The 24871-nt window shown below is 45.1% G+C and overlaps 1 protein-coding gene across 1 annotated transcript; it reads right to left on the bottom strand.

Annotated features, from left to right (window-relative positions):
* Positions 1-16826: 16826 nt before the first annotated feature.
* On the bottom strand, positions 16827-19297 carry LOC100282817 (vacuolar ATP synthase 16 kDa proteolipid subunit). Its single transcript, NM_001369229.1, has 3 exons — positions 19067-19297; positions 18471-18756; positions 16827-17270 (listed from the first exon to the last, which is right to left on the bottom strand). Exons 1-3 carry the CDS (start codon positions 19143-19145, stop codon positions 17138-17140), a joined length of 498 nt encoding a protein of 165 aa, NP_001356158.1. The 5' UTR covers positions 19146-19297; the 3' UTR covers positions 16827-17137.
* Positions 19298-24871: the final 5574 nt, after the last annotated feature.

Genomic DNA, 24871 nt, shown 5'->3' with positions numbered 1-24871 from the left:
AAGTAGTTACCAAGGGCTTATATTTCACTCAAGTATCCGTTTTGGCGATTCATGCCAAAGGGGGAGAAAGTATTAGCCCAAAGCAAAAGGACCGCACCACCACCAATTTGTAAATATTTGAGTTAAGAAAAGATTTTTCAAATTGGTGATTTTTCAATCGGTATCTTATTAGAATTTCAAATTGGTACAACCCTTTCAAAACTAATATCTAAAACCATCTTGAACATTAAGAGGAGGAATTCATTAAGGGGGAGTTTTGTTTAGTCAAATGTTGGGGGCCTTCGGCTTCCGAAGGTCCTCAAAAACATGATTTAACAATGTCTCTGGAGTATAATGTGTAAACAGGTACCTTCGGACTTAGATCAAAACCACAGCGTGAAGATGCACAAAGAATATGAAGGATGGCGCAGAGCCGAAGCTATGCGCAGGGAAGATTCGGCGTGATAGCAGAAAAAGAAACCGACTTAAAAGGGAAAAGGCTATTTAGACCCCGATGGATTGCTATAGAGTTATTAGCAAATGTAAAGGGCATGGGTGTAATTTTACATGGGCTGCATCCCGTACCTATAAATAGATGAACAGTGCTACTATACTGTTCACGCTGACTTGGCATTTGCTTTCGCGTCACGCTTGTACCCCTACTTTCCTTCGAACCGAAGATACATTTATAATTTGTTATTGCTGATACAGTAACGCAAATAAAAATAAGTTGATAATGATGTTTAAAGTGTTTATGTTATTTTTCATATCTTGCATATGAGTCCTTCTTCATCATTTATTGTGCTTATGAAGGTTTGTCCTTCTTAACCTTCGTCCGGAATTCATTATATCCGAAGGGAGATAATGCTTCGAAGGACGAAGGACTTTAACATTTAACATTTTTATGTTGCCTTGTTCTTAACTCTTAGCATTTGAGAACAAGTCCCCAACATTGGCGCCCACCTCCGGTGAACTCACTTCCACTTTTTGAGTTTCGAACACCTTCGGCAAGCATAGACCTTCGTCATGCCGCCAAAGAAAGCTTCAGCAACAGGGGCTGCCGCTCTGCAGCCGCTGGACCCCAACCAAGAGACCCTCTCTCTTCGGGAGGCCCAAAGCCAGAAGAGGAAGGCCACCAGTCCAACGCCTCAGGAGGACGACTTGGATCAAGAGATCAGAAACATGGAGATGCTCCATCAGCAGGTGCAAAGGAAGAAGGAAAAGATGGCTAGGCTAGCTGATCTGCAAAGGCAGATAGACGAAGCCTTTGAAGAAGTTCGCCATCTTGCTCAAGATGAGCAGAACCGAAGGCCTCAGCACAGAGAGCTTCTTCAAGAGGGCTTTTTCAACGAGGATGACTGGTATGAGGATTTCCATCAAGGAAATTTTGCTTTTGATGATGCTTCTCCTCTGTCAGCAGAACTGCAGGCTACACCTTGGCCTCCATCCTACAAGCCACCTCAACTCCCCATGTACGACGGACACTCGGATCCGAAGCAGTTTCTGATGAGCTACAAAGCAACGATATCTTCCTATGGTGGCAATACTGCAGTCATGGCGAAGTCTTTCATCATGGCCGTCAAGAATGTTGCACAAACCCGGTACTCCTCCCATCGGCTAGGAACAATCACATCATGGCAGAAGCTGAAGGATATGCTGATCACCAGTTTCCAAGGGTTTCAAACGAAGCCAGTCACCGCTCAAGCTTTATTCCAGTGCACCCAAGATCACGAAGAATATCTTCAGGCGTATGTCCGAAGGTTCTTACGCCTGAGGGCACAAGCGCCAACAGTGTCCAATGAAATTGTCATTGAGGCCATGATTAAGGGGCTTCGGCCGGGACCTTCAGCCCAATACTTTGCCAGGAAGCCCCCTCAGACTCTAGAGAAACTGCTTCAGAAGATGGATGAATACATCCGTGCTGACAATGACTTTCGACAGAGAAGGGAGGAATCTTACAGGTTCTCCGAAATAGCCAGGGGCTTCGGAGGGAGAATTCATCCTAGACATGTTAGATCGATTCATTCCACTCAGAATGATGACAGGGGAAGCCAGCAGCAGAGGCCGCAATATTCCTCCCAGGCTTCGAGGCAGCAGTAGAGCTATCCTCGGCCTCTAGCTCCAAGGGGCAGAGGTGCCAGGGGCTTCGGAGGAAGATTTGGGGATCAGCCCAGGAAAATTTATTGCTTATTCTGTGGTGAGGACAAGGGCCACACCACCAGGATGTGCCATGTCACCATCCAGAAACAAAAGGAAATAGCAGAAGCTACAGCCCAACAGACCGAGCCGAAGCAAGTTATGCATACTGCTTCGTACCACTCGCCTTACATCCCAAAGTATGTGAACAACCACCCTGCAGCTTCTGTTGCTTCGGCAAGTCAATCTCAGGCATCTTGGCAATAGCCTCCACCTCCACCACCAATGCAACGAGGCCAGCAGCCAGAAGGGAGTCAGCATACTCAACACCAACGAGACTTCAGAGAAGAGTCTGAAGCTTGCACAGTCAATAGTACTGTGCCAAAATCAAAGCACATTTACTAACAAATATCCTACCTCGGCAGCAGTTTTTGCATTCAGTATCATTTTCTTTTTAATAAGGAACAATTATTGAAAGCCTAAGTGTTTTTGTCGTTTTCAATTTCTTGTAATAGCTTCGCCTTTGCCATAGTACAAATACACTTTCTCCACAGAATAACGGAGTCCAAAAAGTTGCCGAAGCATAAGAACTTATGTTACAGGGAGAACCTCCGAAATAACAAAAAGTCGTTCCTAAGGGAGCGCAGCGTAAGTTTTCTGCTCAAAAGTCGTTCCGAAGGGAATGCAGAGCTTACAGCGAAAAATAAATGTTGATTCCTCTGAAGTAAAAGGCGAAGAAGCTTCTAAGGGAGGCTTACAGCGAAAAATAATCGTTGATTCCGCTGAAGTAAAAGGCGAAGAAGCTCCTAAGGGAGGCTTACAGCGAAAAATAAACGCTGATTCCGCTGAAGTAAAAAGTGAAGAAGCTCCTAAGGGAGGCTTACAGCGAAAAATAAACGATGATTCCGCTGAAGTAAAAGGCGAAGAATCTCCTAAGGGAGGCTTACAGCGAAAAATAAACGCTGATTCCGCTGAAGTAAAAGGCGAAGAAGCTCCTAAGGGAGGCTTACAGCGAAAAATAAACGCTGATTCCGCTGAAGTAAAAGGCGAAGAAGCTCCTAAGGGAGGCTTACAGTGAAAAATAAACATCGATCTTCGGCAAATATCATTTTGCATAACATCACATCATCACATCATTTGCATAGCATAACATCATACATCATATTACATCAATGACGCAAGAAGGGGGTTCAATGTTGATATTCGGAGATTGTTTCGAAGAAACAGTGCCAAGGCACAAAAATAATTATTGAAGAAGCATACCTTCGTCAAACTCTGAAATGAAAAGACCTATTGGTTACTGATTTTACGAAGATTGGATGTTTTTATGAAAATACGGATATTATTTACCAAGCATGAAAAGAAGGGAAGGTGTTTTATCGCCGAAGGCTAAAAAACGGTATGTATGTAAAGTTTCATGCATCGTAAAGAATTTTAACCATAAATAGCTTATATATTACATTCAAAGTTACAAAATATTACACATACTATTCAACAAATATTACATTCCAAATGTTTTTACAATAACATCTAATCTTCCCTTAGAACTACTTCTGCAGCTTCGTTTAGTAGTTGATCAACAACTTTGTCCATGATAGCTTCGGCCATTTTTCTAATCTCGTCATCCCCCTTTACGTTGGGGTCCGCTAATGGCTCTGCGGGCTTTGAGGGAGGAGAAAGTGCGGCTATGTTACAAAGTGTAAACAAGTTCGAAATCAAAAAGTTACAACAAAAAACCAAAAACTAGTAGTTAATACATATTCGCCCTTCGAGATCCGTACTTTTCTCAGCGGCCTCTGCTACTTTTCTAGCGTCATGAATACCTTTTTCGCTTCTCCGTATAATTTCTTGAGCCATCTCTCGGCCACCATTTTCCCATATGTCGGTGAAAAATTTTCCACCAACCAAACTTGCCTCGGCCGAAGGGTCTTTTATGTCTTCAGAAGATAAGCCGGCTTCGGTTTGTGCCAAGGATTTCACGTGATCACAGCCTTTTTTCTCCAAAATAGTGGCAATCCCCCTAGCACCCGAGAAGGCACATATGTCCCCGCGGCCATTCAAAACTTCTTCAAAAGCTTCCGCTTCGTGGCCGATCCATCCAATTGGGCCCTCGGGGTCGCCCCTTATGAAATTTTCTTCACTTGAGAACGCGCCAACGCTGGCGAAGCTGGTTCTTATTTTCTTAACACATTCTATAGATTTTTCATAACACCTTTTCTTGGATGCACGAAGCTCTTCAACGTTTTTTTCTAAATGATTTGCCCATTGTTCACTAATTTCTCGTTTTGCTTCTTCAACTATGCATTCTTCTTTAGCTCTGGCTAGCTGTTTCCGAAGATCCTCAATTTCGTGCTTCTGAGCCTCAGCTTGAACTTTGAAAGCAGCTTCGTCTTCTTTTATTTTATTCACCAACGAATGTAATATTTTATCTTTTTCGAGACCTTCGTTCCTTAGTTCAATTACTTCGGAACGAAGGTTGCTCAAGGCTATGGTACACCCTTCGTCTTCGGCATCTTTTTGTGCCCTGAGGGCATTGCTAAGTATAAGGCCCTGCAAAAAAATGCGTTAATAAGTTTAAGCAAATGAAAAATTTTGGTTTTAAGGAATAATACAGAGATATCATTTTTTCACCTTTAAACTATTGTACGCTAAGCTGTCGGCCAGCTCGTTTTTTGACAACACCGAGAGCCCGTCTTCTAATGTTGGGAATCTGAAGCTCTTGCTCATCTCCCGACAGACAGAAATATCCTTGCTGTCAGGGAGACAATACAAGAAGTCTTCTTCTCCGCTGTCGTTGAATATCAGCGCCCCTTTTGGATATTTCAATTTTTGCGCATAGAATTGAGCTTCTCTTTTTCCTTTTTCGCTCAGATTTTTACCCGAAGCATGACATAATACATAGTCAGAAGCTTCAGAAGATGCTTCGGGAATAGGTGTGGCGATTTTCTCAGATAAAGTTTCTTCTGCATATTCTTTTTCCATTTCTTTTTCAATTTCCAACAATTCCCTCTTGGTAGGCTCTGAAAGCCCAGTTTCAGTTTCCGCTTGACTTTTGGCAGCTTCGGCCTCAGTTTGTGTCTTTGGAACTTCGGCAGTTATCTTCGAAGTAGAGCTTGAAGATTTTATCGTTTCCAGTACATCTAGCACGTTAACCATTCTTTTCCTCTTGGGGGTTGTTGTAAGGTCTTTTTGTGCCCTCGGCATTGGCACCTCAACTCTTGCTGAAGGACTTAAAATTTCCGATGTCTTTGTCTCTTTAGCCCTCGGTTCTTCTATTTTTTCCATCTCCGGCATTTTGGCCGGCTCTTCAATATTCGACAGGGGAGTCGGCTCCTTGGCTTCGGTGGCCGAAGAGGTCTCACCGACAAACTCAGGCACTGTGGCCGGTTCAATATAGTGTGGCCGGTGCGTAAGAACCTTCATCTTTTTCCTCTTCGGCGCTGGCTCACTAGGAGCGACTGAAGCAACTTCCTTCACAGAAGCCGTATCTTTCCTTTTTTGACCCCGTGTTGAGTAACGGTAGTCAGGATAGACGAACCCAATGGCATCAAATACTCGGTTGAGTCTTTTCTTCTTCCGGCCTCCGAAGGCCGCGGACAGTGCAGTATCTTCTGCCTTCGAGTATGGTCCAAGCAGTTCATCGCTTGTGGCCTCAATACATTTCAGGCAGTCATCATCTGGCTCGACAAACTTATCTCCATATCTGAAGGTATATTTTAACCTAACTAGTCCACCTTCGTCAGGTTTGCTGATGGTTTCCTTTGGCATTTCCCACTTTTCTACAAGTGGCCATACTCTGAAGGCAATGTGTTCCTGGATCAAATCCCTTGTCCCGATGAAAGAGCAAACTACACCGAAGGCTCTCCGGCATTCTTCAGCTGCTTCGTCAATATCCACCTTCGGTTTCCGAAGGCCAAAACGCTGCCAGATGGGGCGCATGATGATATCTTTAATATCTTCTCGTGTCTTCAAGTCGTTTTTCACATAGAACCATTCCTTAATCCAGTCCCCGGGCCATCTCTTCCGAAAAGTTGGCACGGGACAGCTTGACCCAGAGCGGGCACCGAAGCTATAACAACCAAAATTGTTATGATATTGCTCTTTACCCCATGGTTTCGTCTCATATAATAACTCATGCATACTGCAGAAACTTTTTGCATTTGGCTCCAAACCTTGGCTCTTCACGGCCCATACGAACATTCCCATCCTTATGATTGCTTTGGGGGTAATTTGATGAAGGCAGATTTCAAATATCTTCAAAACTTCTACCACGAAACTGCTCAAAGGAAACCGAAGTCCAGCCTTGAAGAAACTTTGGAATATCATGACTTCATTCTCCTCGGGAGTCGGACAAGTTTTCTATCCTTCGTCAGCCCTCACAATAGATAAATCCCGAAAATATCTACCCCTCATATTGACAAGATGGCTTTGTTTAATGCTTGATTTTCCAAAAACTGCATGGCTTGGTCGCCAAGGTCGATCTTCGGAATCTTCACCACCACTTTCCACATCATAGCTGTCACTGTCACCGGTGTCTTCAGATAAACCCTCTAAAATCTCTCTAGTAATCTTCTCTGTATTTGTCTTTGCTATTGATTCAAGAAAGCCGAGATTCATCTCCTCAGAAAGGCTCAGCTTCGATTCAGCGACAGCTTTCTTATCTTCAGACATCTTCGAAAATGCTGAGAAAGTGCTCTTGAAACCGAAGCTTAAAAATTTAAAAAGCCAAGCAAGTGTTGGTGCGCAAGGGCTAAAAGTTGGGTGAGCAAGAGCAGATGGCAAGAAAGCGTGCCAAATGAACTCGTGGTGAGCTCTTATTTATACGCCTAGTGCGTTGAAAACTGGAGGGTCCCGGTTGTCAATGACTGTTGCTATTCTAGCAAAGGGAAGGTGTTTTTTCGGACCTTCGGCTTAAGGCCTTCATCCATGTCGCAATTTGAATTTATCACTCTAACAAATTAATATTGCGAGGGGCTACTATTGGGGGCCTTCGGCTTCCGAAGGTCCTCAAAAACATGATTTAACAATGTCTCTGGAGTATAATGTGTAAACAGGTACCTTCGGACTTAGATCAAAACCACAACGTGAAGATGCACAAAGAATATGAAGGATGGCGCAGAGCCGAAGCTATGCGCAGGGGAGCTTCGGCGTGATAGCAGAAAAAGAAACCGACTTAAAAGGGAAAAGGCTATTTAGACCCCGATGGATTGCTATAGAGTTATTAGCAAATGTAAAGGGCATGGGTGTAATTTTACATGGGCTGCGTCCCGTACCTATAAATAGATGAACAGTGCTCCCGTACTGTTCACGCTGACTTGGCATTTGCTTTCGCGTCACGCTTGTACCCCTGCTTTCCTTCGAACCGAAGGTACATTTATAATTTGTTATTGCTGATACAGTAACGCAAATAAAAATAAGTTGATAATGATGTTTAAAGTGTTTATGTTATTTTTTATATCTTGCATATGAATCCTTCTTCATCATTTATTGTGCTTATGAAGGTTTGCCCTTCTTAACCTTCGTCCGGAATTCATTATATCTGAAGGGAGATAATGCTTCGAAGGACGAAGGACTTTAACATTTAACATTTTTTATGTTGCCTTGTTCTTAACTCTTAGCATTTGAGAACAAGTCCCCAACATCAAAGGAAAAGCATTTGAAACAGGGGGAGAAAATTTCAAATCTTGAAAATGCTTCTGAAAATCTTATTCATTTACCTTTAACTATTTGCAAAAAGACTTTTGAAAAGAATTTCCAAAAGAGTTTGCAAAAAACAAAACAATCGGTGCAAGCGTGGTTCAAAACATTAAATATGAAGAAAGCATTATTGCATATCTTATAATATGAATATTGGTTTAATTCCAAGTAACCTTTGCACTACTTTATCCAAACTAGTTCAATTATGCACTTATATACTTGCTTTGGTTTGTGTTGGCATCAATCACCAAAAACGGGGATATTGAAAGGGAAATAAGGTCAAACCTTTTCCTAATTGATTTTGGTGGTTGAATTGCCCAACACAAATAATTGGACTAACTAGCTTGCTCTAGATTATGGATTCTACAGGTGTCAAAGGTTCAACACAAACCAATCAAAAGATCAAGTTAGGCTTCAAAAGAAAGGAGCAAAAAGGAAACCGAAGGCTGCCCTGGTCTGGCGCACCGGACTGTCCGGTGTGCCACCGGACAGTGTCCGGTGCACCAGGGTGAATCAGCTCAAACTCTTCACCTTCGGATTTCCCAGGCGCAGCTCCACTATAATTCACCGGACTGTCCGGTGTGCCACCGGACTGTCCAGTGCACCAGCGGAGCAACGGCTATCTGCGCACAACGGTCGACTCTGACGGATGAATAGTACCGCGGCAGAAGTCAGGGCAGCGGTGCCACATGAGGACAAAGCCTCCAACGGTGGACCAGCTTTAGGGCCTAACGAGAAGATGACATGGCGGCGCACCGGACACTGTCCGGTGGCGCATCGGACTGTCCGGTGCGCCCATCGCCAGCAGACTTCACCAATGGCTAGATTTTGGTTGGTGGCTATAAATACCACCCCAACCGGCCATTTCAAGGTGAGGGAGCCCAAGCAACATTCCAAGTCATCTAGTTGACATACTCAAGCCCTCCCAACCACATATATTCATTGATCCATCCTATTTACAATATTTAGACCACTACAACCAACACAAGTGCCACAAAAGAGAAAGCAAGCAAGAAAGAGCTTCTCATTTGAGTTTAGCACTAGTGCCTTGTGAGATTCATTGAGAGATAGTGTGCGCTACATCTTTGTGTTCATTTGTGCGTGGAGTTTTGACTCCCATTGAACTTCCTCCAAAGTTTTGGAGGCTTGTAAAAGCTAGCAAGAGACACCAAAGAGTGTGGTGGTCCTTGCGGGGTCTTAAGTGATCCTTGAGAAGAAGAAGAGCTCGCCGATCTTGAGTGATCGGTGGAGAGAGGGAAAGGGTTGAAAAAGACCCGTCCTTAGTGGACTCCCCAACGGGGACTAGGCCTTCGAGGGCCGAACCTCGGTAAAACAAATCACCTGTGTCTCGTGTGCTTATCGCTTGTGATTTGTTTGTTCTTTCCCTTTCCAAGTTTTTCTTGCACTATTCTTTGCTCATACTATTTGGTGTTGCTTTAAGTTAAATTCTCATTTAGTGAAGCAACACCTTGCAAGGAAGAACTTGTGCTATTGCTCTTTTTATCTAAGCCCTCGTGAGTTATTCTCATAGACTCATTAGTAGTATTGATTTATCAATTCCGCATTATTTGAAAGCAATACTCTTTACAAGCAAGGACTTAGTTTTTATACTCCGATAATTGTATATCTTGTTCTAACCACTAATCAAGGGATCTAGTTGTGGGATAAAGGTTTAATTTTCAGGTTTCGCCTATCCACCCCCCTCTAGGCGACTTTCACCTCTGGACTGTCCGGACTGCTGTAACCGGTCCTGAGTCCTCTGGTTCCTGGCCTTCTGGTGCCGTTGTTTCGACGACTAGCACCATGCTTACCGCTTCTGTAGCCGTCGCGATGTATAAATACAGCGGCTCCCCTGGCTCCTGGGCTACCAGTATTGGTAGGGACACCGAGTGCTGCTTCAACTCCTAGAAGGCTTGTTCCACCTCTTCGCTCCAAGAGAAGGGCCCGGACTTTCGCAACAGCTTGAAGAAAGGCAGCGCCCTCTCAGCCAGCCTCGAAATGAAGCAGCTAAGTGTGGCTAATGACCCCGTAAGCTTCTGGACGTCCTTGATATAGGCTGGAGGCCTCATTGCCTCAATCGCTTTGATCTTCTCCAGGTTTGCTTCAATGCCCTGGTACAAAACCAGGAACCCCAGTAACTTCCCAGCGGAGACACCAAAGACGCATTTGTTCGGGTTCAGCTTTGTGCGGGTTGCCTACAACTTGTCGAAGACCAGGGTTAAGTCTTCCACTAGGGTCGACCCTCTCTTAGTCTTGACCACGATGTCATCGACGTAGACTTCCACTTTGTCCCTAATTAGGTCCCCAAAAGTCTTACTCATCGCCCGCACGAATGTTGGCAAGGCGTTTTTCAGACCGTAAGGCATAACAACATAGCAGTAATGCTCGTCCATTGTTACAAAAGCGGTATGCTTCCTATCTTCCCTAGACATCTGGATTTGATGGAAACCAGAGTAAGCATCTAGGAATGACAATAGGTCGCACCAGGAAGTAGAATCCACGATTTGATCTATACGTGGAAGTGGATACGGGTCCTTGGCACAGGCCTTGTTTAGGCTGGTGTAGTCGATGCACATCCGAAGCTTCCCATTCGCTTTGGGGACGATGACTGGGTTGGCCAGCCATACTGGGTGATAAACCTCTTCAATGAAGCAAGCGTCTAGCAGCTTTTGGGCCTCCTTCCGGATGAAGTCCTACCGCTCGACGGACTATCTGCGAGGCTTCTGACTCACCGGCCTGGCATCGGGGTTGATCTTCAGATGGTGCTCGATCACCTCCCTGGGGATCCCAGTCATCTGCGATGGCTCCCATGCGAACACGTCGGCATTTGCCTGGAGGAAGGCGACGAGCGCGAGTTCCTATTTATCGCCCAGATCACCCGCAATGCGAGTGGTTTGGGTAGAATCCGTAGTAAGCCGGATGGCTTTAACGTGGATGTCGTCTGCCCTAGATGGTTGCACCTTTGGCACCTTGGGGAGCGCCTTAGTACCAGAAGTTGAGGGGTTCCTTCCTCCGTCGTCCGGGCGAGCAGTCTCCGCCGCCAGGGCGTGCAGCTTCTCCACGGCCGCAAGCGTAGCGGCGCGGTCACCCCGCACGGTGAGGACCCCGGTTGGAGATGGCATCTTGAGGACCAAATACCCGTAATGGGCAATGGCCATGAACTGGTATAGGGCCGGCCTGCCGATGATGGCGTTGAAGGGGAGGTTAACCTCCGCGACGTCAAACACGACGTTCTCCGTGCAGAAGTTCTCCTCGATCCCGAATGTAACCGGGAGTGCGATGCTTCCAAGGGGATACACCGGCTGTGGGCCCACTCCGGAGAATGGGCGAGAGGGTCCCAGACGGGACCCCAGGATCTGCAACTGTTTGAACGCAGCATGGCTGATGACGTTGAGGCCCGCCCCGCCGTCAATCAACACATGGTGGAGCCGCATATTGGCGATGACAGGGGCGGTGATGAGTGGTAGCACACCTGCCCCCTGCCATGTTGTCGAGGCAGTCGGATGCCCCGAAGGAGATGGTGGTGCTCCTCCATCGTTGATGTGGGGCAGCCTTTGGGACCCCTGGAGTCGCCGACAGGACCTCGCGGCGCAGGGACTTGTCCCGTGGGAGGTGAGCTCCCAGCTCCCGCCGTACATGACGTACAACTTCTTGCGGCGGTCGTTATCGTCCCCGAAGTCAGAATCTCCGGTGAAGACGTCCTTGAGGTCCCCCTCGGGTGACTGATACCCGAGTTCTCGTTCTCCCGCGGCTACCTCGCTGTCGTCGACCCCCTCCTTGCCAAGCCAGCGACGGGGTGTGGAGCCGTCCTTGGACGACTGCTGGCGTCGCTCACTGACGCGCTTCGCGAGCTTGATGATCTCGCGGCACTCCGAGGCGCTGTGACGAGCGTTGGGGTGCACAGGGCATGAGCCGCTGCTGCCTCCCTGTGGCCGGGGGCGCTTGTTGCGCTCGCTTCGGCCCCCAGTCGCGGCTGCGACAATCAGAGCGGTAGACTACGACTTCTCATGGCCGTGGTTCTTCTTCTTCTTTTTGCCGTCCTGGGTGATGGCGCCGGAGCCTCCCATCTGGGCAACTCCGGCATGTGGCGCCGAGTGCCATGCACGGCCCTCGACAGCTCTGGCGCACTTGTCGGCCAAAGTGAAGAGAGTGGAGACAGTTTCCACATCGTGCGTGGCTAACTTCTCTAACATCTTTTCATCACGTACCCCTTGGCAGAAAGCAGTGATGATGGATGCATCTGATATACGAGGTATGGTGCCTCGTACCTTGGTGAAGCGGGAGATGAAGGCCCGGAGAGTTTCTCCGGGCTCCTGTCTCACTGCGTGGAGGTGAGCCTCCATGCCATGTTGTTGGTAAGCACTGGCAAAGTTTGTCGTCAACCGCGCGCAGAGCTCTTTCCAGGAGTAGATCGATCCTGGGGAAAGGTTCATGAGCCAAGTCCGGGCCGGCCCAGACAAGGCAACATGGAAGTATGTCGCCATTACGGTGGTGTCTCCACCGGCTGCCGTAATGGCGGTGACGTAAACATGCAAGAATTCCGACGGATTTGTCGTACCATCGTACTTCTCTGGCAGGTGTGGCCGGAACTTGGATGGCCAGGTCGTCGCACGGAGATGATCCGCCAGCGCGGCGCAGCCCATGCCGGCCAATGGGACACCCGCTTGGATCCGGGCGCCCATTGGGGTCTGCGGTGCAGCCACAGCGAAGTCGTAGTCGAGGTTGCGACCCTCGACATTTTGTCGGCGCTCACGCGCCCTCTCCAGAGAGACGCGGGCATCCTCACCCACACGCCTGCGGTTGAGTTCCACCCGTAGGTCATTAGACCTCTCCATATAGACTGGGGCATCCTCGCCCGCTCGCTGGCGGTTGAGCTCCGCCCGCAGGTTCTCAGTCGATGCAGCCCTCACCGCGGGAGAGCGCACTGATGTCGATGCCTCATGTTGGCGTCGGGACGACCGAGGCCTTAGCCTGGTTGAGGCAGAGTGCGCCATACCAAGCAGGCGGTCGACGTCGTCGCGCCACTGCTTCGTGGCCCCCGGGGAGGCCGTGGAGCTAGGAGCGTGGCGCAGTAACTCTCTGGCCGCTGACAGCGCTCCAAGCGTAGCCCTAGACGTCCTGGACATTTGCGCAGGAGTGTGTTGCCGCGCAGAGTGCACAGCAGTGGCCACACCAGGCGCCGGGAGGTTGGTGGCCCGCGATGTGGAAGAGGCAGCCGCCTCTTCCATCACGAAATCCTCGGGAAAGAAATCATGGTGCTCGACGATGTGGACCATGGCGTCGAGCAGAAGAACAAGCAAAAATCTAAAGCCTAGCCCCCTACCTGGCGCGCCAAATGTCGGAGAGGAAATTCTCCGGTCGGGTGGCGGAATGCACCCGCCCTAAATCCTTAGATGAGGAGGGGTCTAAGCGTTTTGCCTGTTAGGTGGAAACAGGAAGAACACAAGAACACACAAGGGTTTAGAGTGGTCCGGGCCGCCAAAGCGTAATACACTACTCCACCATGTGATGTATTGAGCTTGAGAGCTTGTATGAACTTGTGAGTCTGAGCTGCGTCTAAGTGTGTCTGAGTCTAAGTGAGCTTGAGTTGTAACGTTGCATGCCTCCCCTTTTATAGCTGAAGGGGGCACGTACAAGGGTGCTGAGCCCCGACAAACGGGCCCCGGGACATAACGGATGTAATACTTGGAGCAACTAATGCTGGTCGCCAGTGCATTCTCCTTGCGCCCTGATATCTGCAGCCTGCGTAGTATCGGCGTGCAGCGGAAGCTTCACTGGCAACGTACGAGTGATGATGAGCACAGTGTATGTCGCAGCACGGGCGTACTGCCTGCCACCAGAGCGGACGGGCACACCGCCTGCAGGATGGTCTGGCCGCTGCCCGTCAGCAGAGTGGACAGGGCACATTAAATGTTGAGGCAGCACATCGCTTGTCAGTGGAGTAGGCAGGGCGTATTTAATGCTGAGGCGGCACATCACCTGCCAGCTTGATAGGCGGTGCGCCTCCTCCGCAATAAATGTGCGGCCCAGAGGCCTTACATCTGGCTCCGCCCGCTGGCTTACGTCACGGGCAGTAGGCCACGTGGCAGCATCGGGTCTCCGCCTGAGCAGGGAGTGGGAGCGCTCGCGGTATGGTCCGGACACGTGTCAGCACCGAACCCCCGTCTGGCGTTGATTAAGGCCTGGGTATTCTTTGCCTTGGAATCCCAGGACCCCACTGTGAGTAGCCCGGACCCCTCCTGAGGGGTCCGGGACCCGTCCTAGGGGTCTGGTTTGTACCTGTCGAGGTCTTGAACCTCGCCCAGAGGTCCGGGCTGTGCATCCAGGGGTCCGACACTTTCCCGTGGGGGTCCGGACCCACTGTCGCCACCTTGGAGTATATCGTCTCCTCTGGCCACGTGGCGGCTCCGGAGCCGCCCACGTGGAGGGGTCAGGTGTTGTTCATCGCGTGACTAGAGATAGCCGCGCGGGCACCGTGTCTTCATACTGTAGTAAGGGGTACCTCTCATTCGGGGTACCGACAACTTCCAATTCACTCAGCTCTTCCTCTGAACTTTGTTAACATTCCTTTTGTTTTGTGGCTTTGCATCCCACTTCTACTTCTTGATGTGTTAGACTCTTAGCATGTATAAAGTGTCTTCAATATGACTTTGTAATGTCTTCTATGGGTCTTATAATGTGTTCTTTGAGGTGTTGCATCCTTAAAGGCTCAGTCCAATCCACTTCGCATCCTGTGAACTACAACGAACAAACACTTAGAAAATTAGTCCACAAGGTTATGTTGATCATCAAACACAAAAATCACTTAGTCAAATAGCACGGGTCCATTTTCCTTACATATAGACTCCGTAAACTAACAGACAGAATGGTAAGTGAAGCAGTCTATTTAAAAATAAAGTGAAAGTGAAGCGATCGAGAGCTACTAAATTCGAACAGTCATTTACACATTATATTGAAAACTATTTTCTTGTCAAATTTATTTTTACAAAACGATCAGGCTAGTCTAGTAGAGTTACTCTCGTAAAAGCAATAAGCAGTCACGGAATGAATCTACCAGGAGCGGTCACGGGATCATCTCACAGAAGTCACGGAGCCAATCTCGCTAACAGATTTCATATTCTGTGCGCGAGTGACGAAGCACGATCCAAAAATAAGGTATGACAATAATAAAGACATATCTTCAGTAAAATAAAATTTTAGTATAAAAACATTATTAATAAGTACCTATGATAGAACTACATGTGCAATCTAATGTGTCATGACAAACTCTACTTCCACGAGTACTAGCACGGCTAAAATAGCTCTTCAAATCTGCACATTAAAATTAATTTGTCTTACTCCTATGATATACGAATAACTAAAATGTATAAAAATATTGTTACACATAACACAACTATCTCTTCCTGGAGTCTTTCTTTTTGCCGATCTCGCCGAGCTTGAATCCATTGCAATTTGCTACTGCGGGGTAGCCAGCTTGCAAGCAGCCGAAATTACAAGTAGCAGTCTTGCAAGCAGCAACGCGGCCAACGCCGACGCAACTACGCAAGCAACTAAGCCAACTAGCCAAGCAAGTAGGCAAGCAACCAAGGCACTGAAGCAGGCTAGCAACACTAAAGCAGGCTAGCAAGCAACAAATTGAGCAAAGCAAGTAGCCTGCAGCCAAGCAGTGGAGCATGGCCAACACCCAACGGTCAACGGGCCAAGCAGGAAGGCGGGAAGCAGCAGGACAGACGGAGGCGGTGACTGCCTGAAGGCTGTAAGGGCGTAACTGCGTAAGGCCAAGAAGTGGAGTGAGGCGGTGACTGCCTGCCTGGGTACGCGTGGCCGTGCTCACACTCTTGCACAGCCGCCGGCCGACTAGACGGAGGCAGCCGCGGACGGACGAGCAGGCGGCCGGGCGAGGAGCGGGCAAGCGGCCGCCGTCTTGTACGCAGTGCCCCTGCGGCGGCTGTGCTATGCCTGTTGTGCGGCCACGGAGGTATGGCGCGGGCTAGAATGAATACCTAGGTTTTGCTCTCTTACTGGGCCGAATTGAAATATGGCGCGGGCCATACTTGGCCATAACGGGCCCTCCGCCCTGTGCGCGTAGTCAGCAACTCAGCATGCGTAGTTGTAGTATGTCACCTTGTTTTGCTAACTATTAACGTTCAGAACTACTAGAATTTGTGGAAAGCTTAACCCAATTAAATTCTTATTGCAGGTTTGTATGCCCCTGTTTCGCACCAGGAAGCTCATTGCGAGAGCCGAGAGGAACAGTGGTGACCCTTTCGAGAAGCTCCATTTAGGAAATTGTGAGTGGAAATGATATGTTGATGCGTTCAAAAAGACTCCGCAACTTCGCTTCTGGTCTACTGCAGATTGGGCACCTCAAGGATGAGCGTGCTGCTATTTTTGCTGGTACTGTCAGCCCATCCCATCTGCAGATACCGGCAAATATAGATGTTGTCGAGCATCTAAACATCTGAAATTCAGATCCCGTAAATTCCTCCTCGAGTTTCTTCGCAATACAAGATTTGCAAAAGCATATAGGTAGCATATTCAAGAAACACAGTGACGTCAGCCTTCTTGATGAATGGACAGTGGTAATGGTAGGGACTATGGATATGCAGATTTACGTCATTTGTATTGTCACGTGAAAACCGGTTTCATTCAATGGTATCACATTTAATCCATATGTATTGGGTGGTATTGAGTACGTTTAAATCCATAGCAAGTCAAAATCTATCTCAATACATTTCAATCCACATTGAATTAAAACTAATATGTTGTTTTACATTTTTTTTGCATCAAATTAATTGTCCCAGTACATTTTACCTATGCTATTTACATTTAGTTAATATTTAACTCAACAAATCATTTGCTATGTCTGTAACCTTTTATCCCTCTCTTTGCTAGGCGTGCTTCAGTTCAGACAAAATATCGTCGTTGTCACAGTCTACGCCTCTTGGCTAAAAAACATCTGAAACAACACTCAGCTATGCTCAAGTATAGATGGTGATGAAAATCCAGGCATCCAGCAAAGTGGGAAAGAAATATTTATATATCACGTTCTTATTTGGCTACAATTCCGTGTTCTTTATTCAGCAAGGATAAAATTAAATCCACTTAGCCCAAGAGCATCCGTCCGACTCCGACCTTAACCCAAAAATAAATAACCTCTGCTCGACACCACCAAAACCAAAACATGACTGGAAGTCACCTTCCATCAGCTACAGATTGTTACATTAATACATGGTAACAAGAATAAACTAGACAAGGGAATAGAGTTCCAATCCTCTCAGAATAGCATAATAAACGGTGCGGTAATCACAGAATGGTGGTGCACTTAATCCGCCCGGGATTGACCAGCGCGAGACGAAAGGATAATTCCAACAATTAGACCATAGAGAGCAAGCGCTTCTGCGAAAATGAGGATGAGGATCATGCCAACGAAAAGCTTTGGCTGTTGCGCATTTGCCCTGAAATCGGTGGCCCAAAAATTAGTCAAACTAAAATTTCAATTCCCATGCCTCCTCTGTAAAAGAAGAAACGCCAGGAGAAAGTTGCATGTGAGCTACTGATTGGAACTTATCAACCAAGTAGTAGTGACAGAAAGTGCTTGATTTCTAACCTAACAGAGAACCTAAATGTGTAATAATTGCATTTCCAGACTTGTGTATGAAATATTAAAAAGTGGATTATCAACACCATCTGTAGCCACTGAAAAAAAGAGAGCTTATGTTGATCATTAACAGCCTTTAAGCATATAAATAGCCATATATCAATTTATATACTCATCCAAGAGCATGTTTGTGTTCATGGAACAGTAGAACTTTGGTTGGTCATACTTCAGTGAAAATGAAATACAATATGACAGTCAAAACTAAAAGTTAAGTCAGTGCTCCCACCATACAACTATTGTTTACACACATGGGGTGCTTAAAGATAGAGAGGAAAGAAAACCTACCTACATGTTCTTCTAATGAACACTATGTTCCCAGTTAAATGAAAATGTTCCAGAAAGTGCAGTATCAAAAAAAAAAAGGAGCATGACATATTGACATAGAGTAAAATATTGCTATCATTGAAATGACAAGAAATAGTTCCAAGTCAGAAAGAATATTTATAAATTGTATTCAATAGGGGGGGCATAATTTTAGACAATTCGTTTTTCAAATATTTGATGACCCAAGACGAAAATTTATGTGCAAGACCAACAGGACAAGAATTAGACTAATAATGAGAATTTGAATGTCAATAACTTTGATTAGTACATGGACTTAGATTCTTAGAGCATGTACAACCCCATTAATTAGGTGGTCACTTGAAGAGTCTCTAGAGAGTTAATTGAAAAAAAAATACAAGAGACGGACTTATATATTGTCTCTTGACTGCATTTACAATCCAGGGGCTCAAGTTTGTATCATGCAGTTTTTAGTTATCTCTTGTACTTAGAAAACAGTTCCATGGTCTCAAGGTTGTACATGCCCTTATAACTTATGGTGATAAGGTGGGCACTCAATATAGCACATTAAGGAGTCACATTGTTAATGCTAGGAGTATTAACCTTGTAGCAGTCAATAACACAATATTAACATTCTGGGCATGGCATGGCATAGCAGACAGTAATAAAAGGACATAGTAAATCTATGATGCTCACTACAGAGAGAGCCTTTTACCTGACTCCAGCATCACCGACAATGCCGATGGCCATGCCAGCTGCAAGCCCAGCGAGACCACAGGCAAGCCCGGACGAAAGGTGGGCGTAGCCATCAAAGAGGTAGTAGGGCTTGGCCTTGGGGTTGATCCCCGTGCTGATGATGACGGCGATGATGAGCCCGTAGATACCGAGCACACCAGCCATGACCACGGGCACGATGGACTTCATGACGAGCTCCGGCCGCATCACACCCATCGACGCCACGCCGACGCCGCTCTTCGCGGTCCCGTACGCGGCGCCCATGCCTGCGCCGGATCAAGCAAAATAACAGCCTAGTCAGCAACTGCCCGACCGAAAAAGCCCACCGCTTTCTGGAATCCGACAGACTGACACCCGATCGGACCAAATCGGGCAGATCCAGCATCAGCACGCCCGGAATCGAGCTGACCGGAGGCTGGAGCTCGGCCAGATCGAGGGCTAGCCATGGAGCCCCAACGATAGATCGAGCAATGGACGGTGAAAAATCCAAACTTTATCCGGAAAAAACTAGAGCTTTGAGTACGGAATCGCATGAGCGAGCAAGTGGAAAAGGAGGATGGTCGAAGGGGAACGAACATGAGAAGACGAGGGCGGCGGCGGCGCCGAGGAAGCCGAAGAAGGGGGCCGTCTCATCGCCGCTGAACACCGACGACATCTTCGCCTCCGGCTTCCTGTTCCTGTCCCTGCCTCTCGGTGGTGGGTTGCCTGCCTCGCTCGGTCTCCGGGCGGCCGCGTCGCTGGGGCGAAGAGGAAGGAAAAGGGGAGGTGGGTGGGCAGGCAGGCGTATGCGATCTCTCTCGAGCCGAGTTTGGTTCTGATCTGAAAATCTCCAGACGCGAGACCGACTATTTTACAGTTTTGTCCCTGAGCTCCCGTGCTAGAGGACGGCGATCGTGGCTGTCCACACCGGTCACGCCACGATCTGATTTCTAATCCATAGTGTCCATCGGCCTTCCATCATCAGAATCGACGGCTAATGATTTTTGCATTACTCGTGACGGCTAACCTCTATTTTCAAAATTAGTACAAAATTTTGGCTATTTATCAATGCACTTGTCACTCGACTTTAAGAGCCAAGTTTGATAATTTGTTTTTCTATAAACGAATTTTAGATAATTCAATTACTCTCTCTGTTCCAAATTACAAGGCAAGTTAGTTTTTACATACATTTTTTTATTTATATATATACCTAATATATGTCTAAATAAAAAAATAAAATATATATATATATATATATACAAATCTAAAGTGATTTATGTTTTGAAATGAAGGGAATATATAACACTAACAAGTAGAATCTATTTGGTTTAGCATTTTTTCCTTTTTCCCCGGTTACTATCAAATCCCATAACTTTATGTTTTTGTTAGTGTCCTGATCCTTAAACTTTTCACAAAAATTTAGAAACTCATAACCATAACCAACACATGCCTTGGGTCCTGACATGGACTTATGTTAATCGCCTCTATCCATTTGGATCACAAGTCTATGTTCAGGCTAGCACAAGACCTTTATCTTTGGTCTTCTTCATGCAATAGATAACATTGTCAACTTACAGCAAAACCCTAACCTCAACTCTCGACCGATAAGGACTCCAAGCTAGCTTACAACCTTCACAACACTGTCACGTCCAAACTAAATCAACTCAGTCTTTGACCTAAGTCAAATCACAAAGTTGTTGCTCGAAAAGTGATCTATGGGCCAAAGTGGTTCCTACAACGATTATGAGTTGTATTAGAACCCTAGTTTAATCTCTTTATCTCAATTCTAGAATTCTCAAATTTCAAGTTCCACCACACTATCTGCGAGAATACTAATACATCGGAATTTGTTTAGATGAATTGTCCTCTTATCCCCACCCTAGTCTCCACCTATCAACACAAATGTAATTATTTAGCTCCATACTCCATCTCTCCACTTCATCTCATCACTTGCATCTCCCTTCCTCTCTCTTGAAAGTGAAGAAAACAAGAACTAGAGAGGAAAAGCAAGAGACGAAAAATAAAAAGAACATAAGGAGAGATCCAAGCCAAGATCAAGGACCACCATCTCAAGAATAAGATGCAGATCATCACCCCCATCTACATCTTTTGAGTGAGCTCAAGAACATCTTCTTTCTTTGTCACATGCAAATCCTAACCCTAACTCTTTATTTCATCATGCATGTGGTGAAAATGAAGGTGCTAGCAACCTGATCCGTCTCAACTGCAAGCCCTACACTTCAATCGCTCATCCATCTCATGGATTTCTCAAATTTCTCTCTAAATGGAAACATGTGTTCCATGCAAGGAAATCCCATATTCATTTCAATCCATCTCTTTCACTTGAAAGTGAGACGAAGCAAGGCAAAAACTTGGGCTTCATGAGCCAGGGTCACCAATCCACCAAAGTTACCAAAGTTTAATTTCATGGAATTTCTCTATTTATTCATGTTTTGCTCGAATTCTCGTCACTAGCTTAAAACACTATATGCAATAATAAAATCTAGGAAACACAACCCCAACACCTCACCCAAATAATTCTAGATGATCACGAACACCCCTAGAAAATATCACCCATAAACCCTAGAACAAACATCAAGAAAAAATGTTTTATATTTTGATATAAAGGGAATATATAACACTAACAAGTAGGAGCTATTCAGTTTAGCATTTTTCCTTTTTCCATTGCTATCAAATTAACTTAATGTTTCATTAGTGTTATGATCCTTAAACTTTTCAAACAACTTTAGAAATTGGAACCATAACGCCTGCCTTGGGCCATGACCTAGACTCCTAGTTGCCTCGAGCCATTTGGATCACAAGTCTATGTTCAACATGGCACATGACCTTTATCTTTGATCTTCTTCATGCAATAGGCAACATTATCAACCTGTCAAAAAAGTATAACCTCAATACTCGACCAACAAGAACCCCAGCTAGCGGACAATCTTCATAACATTGTCATAGTCAAAATAAGTCAACTATAGTCAACCCAATCTTTGACCAAAGTTAAATCTCAAAGTTATTGTTCGAAAAATGATCTATGAACCTCAAGTGGTTCTTGCAACCATTATGAGTTGTATTATAACCCAATTAGTATCTTTATCTCAATTCTAGAATTCTCAAATTTCATGTTCTATTAGACTATCCGCTAGAATACTAATGCGACAGAATTTGTTTAGATGAGTTGTCATCCTCTCCCCACCTATTAGCATGAATGTAATTATTTATTCACATGCCTAGTTGGTCCACTATAATGTCTTCATATGCATTGCTTTACTGTCACTTGTTGAGTATGTTAAGTGCTCACATTTGATATTTTTCTACAGCAACTATGTTGCATCCAATACAACCACTGCTCAGGAGGAGGATATGAAGATCAATAGTACACCATGGAGTTCTATGAATGTGATGATTATTAGGCGAGCAGACCACTAGTTAGTTTGTCTATGGAGAATTGATTTAATTAGTTGTAAAGCGGGTAGCATGGAGAACTCAACTTTGATGTAGGTGACAACGACAAGCAAACAAGAACATTGTGGCACTTAGCTAAGTGGATCGATCCTGTAGGTTATCCTTCGGTGAGGTCTAGTGCACAATAGATGGCAAGGGAAAAATGAGGGAGATACCCATGACTTTTTACCTCGACCTAAATCTCAGCATTGGGTTCCCATCGATGGCGAAACAACGAGGTGGCAGATCCACATCAATGGTGGTGCTAGTGTTTCAAATTTGTTGTGACAACTAAGGTGTGAGGTGATGACTATTCTATGGTTCCTCAGAGACAACATTGAATGACTAGTCAACTTCTATATGTCTAGTTCTTCTCCTTGAAAAGAAAGGAGAGATCAAATCTAAGATTTGAACATAAAGAGGAGGGAAGGCGATAATGTTCTTTCCATCCAAAGATAGTAATGGTGTAGAGGCCGAAAAGTAGGACTGTGGTGTCAATGAGAGAGGTCATGGGACGTACATGACAGATGGAGTAAGAGAAGAGTGTGTACAAGGTGCACGCCTCCTCATGGGATTGTTGATGTGCCTACTATTAAGTTGGCAAAAGTTAGCGAGGGTGACAACTAAGGAAGAGACCACATGATGAGAAACAACCCGAGGGGAGCAGACCATTCAAGCTGAGGTGTATGGACAAGTTGTTGGGACCTTTGGTCACTTGTGCTGAGTGGCGGAAGGAGGGAGGAGCTGGCGTGTGGGCTAAATGTGACAAAAAAACACACACACACACACATAGAGAGAGAGAGAGAGTTTTCAAAAATAAAATCATTTTATCTTATTTTATTTTGAAGCTACAACAAATTTTGAATTCAAAAGAAATTAAATTATCCAAACTCAATACATTCAAATATTGGGATTTAGAAAACAAACAACTATTTCTAGACTTATTTTAAAGCTAGTTTAAAACCAAGATATTTTCAAGCTTATAAATCACATTTTTGGAATATGTTTTCTTTAATGTTATTTTGAAACCTTTTAAAAATCAAAGGTAAACTCATTTTGATTAATCATTTCTTAACAAAACATCAAAGTTTTAGTTTGAAGACTGGAAGAAACCTATATGAGGTTTAAATGGATTTATAAATTCACTTCTTTACTCAAATTAAACGTGCAACCGGAATGGTTGCAACACATGTAAGACAAAATAATTAGAAGACTTGTATAAAATTATTTTTATTTACCATAGACTCTAGCAAACTAAATAATACTTGTAATTTTTTAGATGATATTAAATAATTTTATTTTGTTCGGTGTTTTCTATTGACGACCCAAAAAAGGAAACTTTAGGAGGTGACATCACTATTGGAGAAAGGGGCTTTTGTTCGAGGCTATTAGTGATAGTTGCTTTAGAACAGGTATTGACTGAACTAGTTGCTAAGTCATTACTATCGTTTGAAGACATCAACGGATACTCATGTACCTTGAGTTGGTGCCAAGAGCAAAGAGGTCTTTTATACAAATTGTAGCAAAACAACTGGCACTAAAGGCCCTTTTTAGTTGCCATCCAGAAATTCTAGTTCCCACCCAAAAGTCTTTAGTACTAGTTCTGTTTTAAGAATTGGTACTAAAAGTCTCTTTTTGGTTCCCACCCAAAAGTCTTTATTATCGATTCTTTGTAAGAATTTGTACTAAATTGTCTCCCCCTCGTAACCTTGGCCTTCCCTATGCCTTTCTTATTATCTTCTTCTTCTCGTGTCCTCCTCAGTGAGCTCATCGAGCCCTCTCCTTGCACTACCACTGACCCCATCAGCCCATGTGTCCACACCCTTCCTATGCAGCCATTACTCCTATCGAACCCTTGTCATCGCCATCGCAATAGTTATGCTCTGTCCCTCGAGTGAGCATATCAGAAATTGGAGCTTTGTTAAACCATTGCAATATATATAGCACAAAATCCTGGTAAATTCAACTAGTGTCATTATTCTTGTGTATCATCGTTGTATATTTTACATTTCTCACACACACTTGCAAGCTCGATACATAGAAAATGATGTATGTCCATGTTTTTTATTTTCTTATGGTCCATAATGCCCACATGGTGCATAATATAGAGCCACATCTCTTTAATATTAAGAATGCGGTATCAAGAAAGTCATGGCCCAAAGTAGATGGGTTTAGGTTTATTTTAACAAGGACATCAATAGTTCTTGAGCGCAATCTTAAACCCTTTTGAAAGTTACCTAAAGGATGGTGAATAGGCAAAACCTGAAATTTTAACTCAAACAACAAACTTGATTCGAGATTTATAACTCTAGGTGTTAGAAAAAGAAAGACTGGCTTTCAGATAAATACCAAGTTCAATACTTGTTATTGTTGCTATCAAAAGCGAGTGCAAAATTGATCTTAGCAACAATATAAATTGTAAGTGAAGATTAAAGCAAGTAGAAATTAGAGAGGAATGGTGAAATAAATGGTAAAGAAAAAGCACAAAGAGAGAAGTGATTTATTTACTGGAGTTCGTACTAACAAAGAAACATATGTCTATATTGAGGAGTCCACTATGGACTAGGTCTCTTTCAACCCTTTCCTCACTCAAGTGATCACCAAGATCAAACCTAGGTCTTACCTTTCTCAATTTGGTGAGACCTAAAGTCTTGCAAGACTCTCCACACACTTGGAGGCTCTTGCCCGCTTTACAACTCAATGGGAGCTTCAACTCCAATCACTTAAGATCACAACAACGCCTCCCTTTCAACTCAAACACAAGTGCTCTATCACTATCACTCAATTGGATGGCTATCTCTAAGCACACTACACATTTTGATTCTTAGCTCATATATATTGTATCAACTAGTTGGAGTCATATTTATAGACTCCCAAACCCATATAGCCATTTGAACTCCACTCACAAAACTGCACAGTTTGGGGTCAGACCGAACATGTTGGTGGTGC

The sequence above is a fragment of the Zea mays genome, chromosome 2 (genome assembly GCF_902167145.1).
Source record: "Zea mays cultivar B73 chromosome 2, Zm-B73-REFERENCE-NAM-5.0, whole genome shotgun sequence".
Classification (NCBI taxonomy): domain Eukaryota; kingdom Viridiplantae; phylum Streptophyta; class Magnoliopsida; order Poales; family Poaceae; genus Zea; species Zea mays.
The sequence above is the reverse complement of the archived record's forward strand: the minus strand, read 5'-3'. Positions and strand labels throughout refer to the sequence as shown.

What these genes read in the sequence shown, in the direction of transcription:
- LOC100282817 (NM_001369229.1), bottom strand. Translation starts at nt 19,145, where the DNA reads ATGTCGTCGGTGTTCAGCGGCGATGAGACGGCCCCCTTCTTCGGCTTC. An exon ending in CGCCGCCCTCGTCTTCTCAT is followed by an intron (nt 18,757 to 19,066) that starts GTTCGTTCCCCT and finishes GATCCGGCGCAG; the next exon opens with GCATGGGCGCCGCGTACGGG. An exon ending in GTCGGTGATGCTGGAGTCAG is followed by an intron (nt 17,271 to 18,470) that starts GTAAAAGGCTCT and finishes CACCGATTTCAG; the next exon opens with GGCAAATGCGCAACAGCCAA.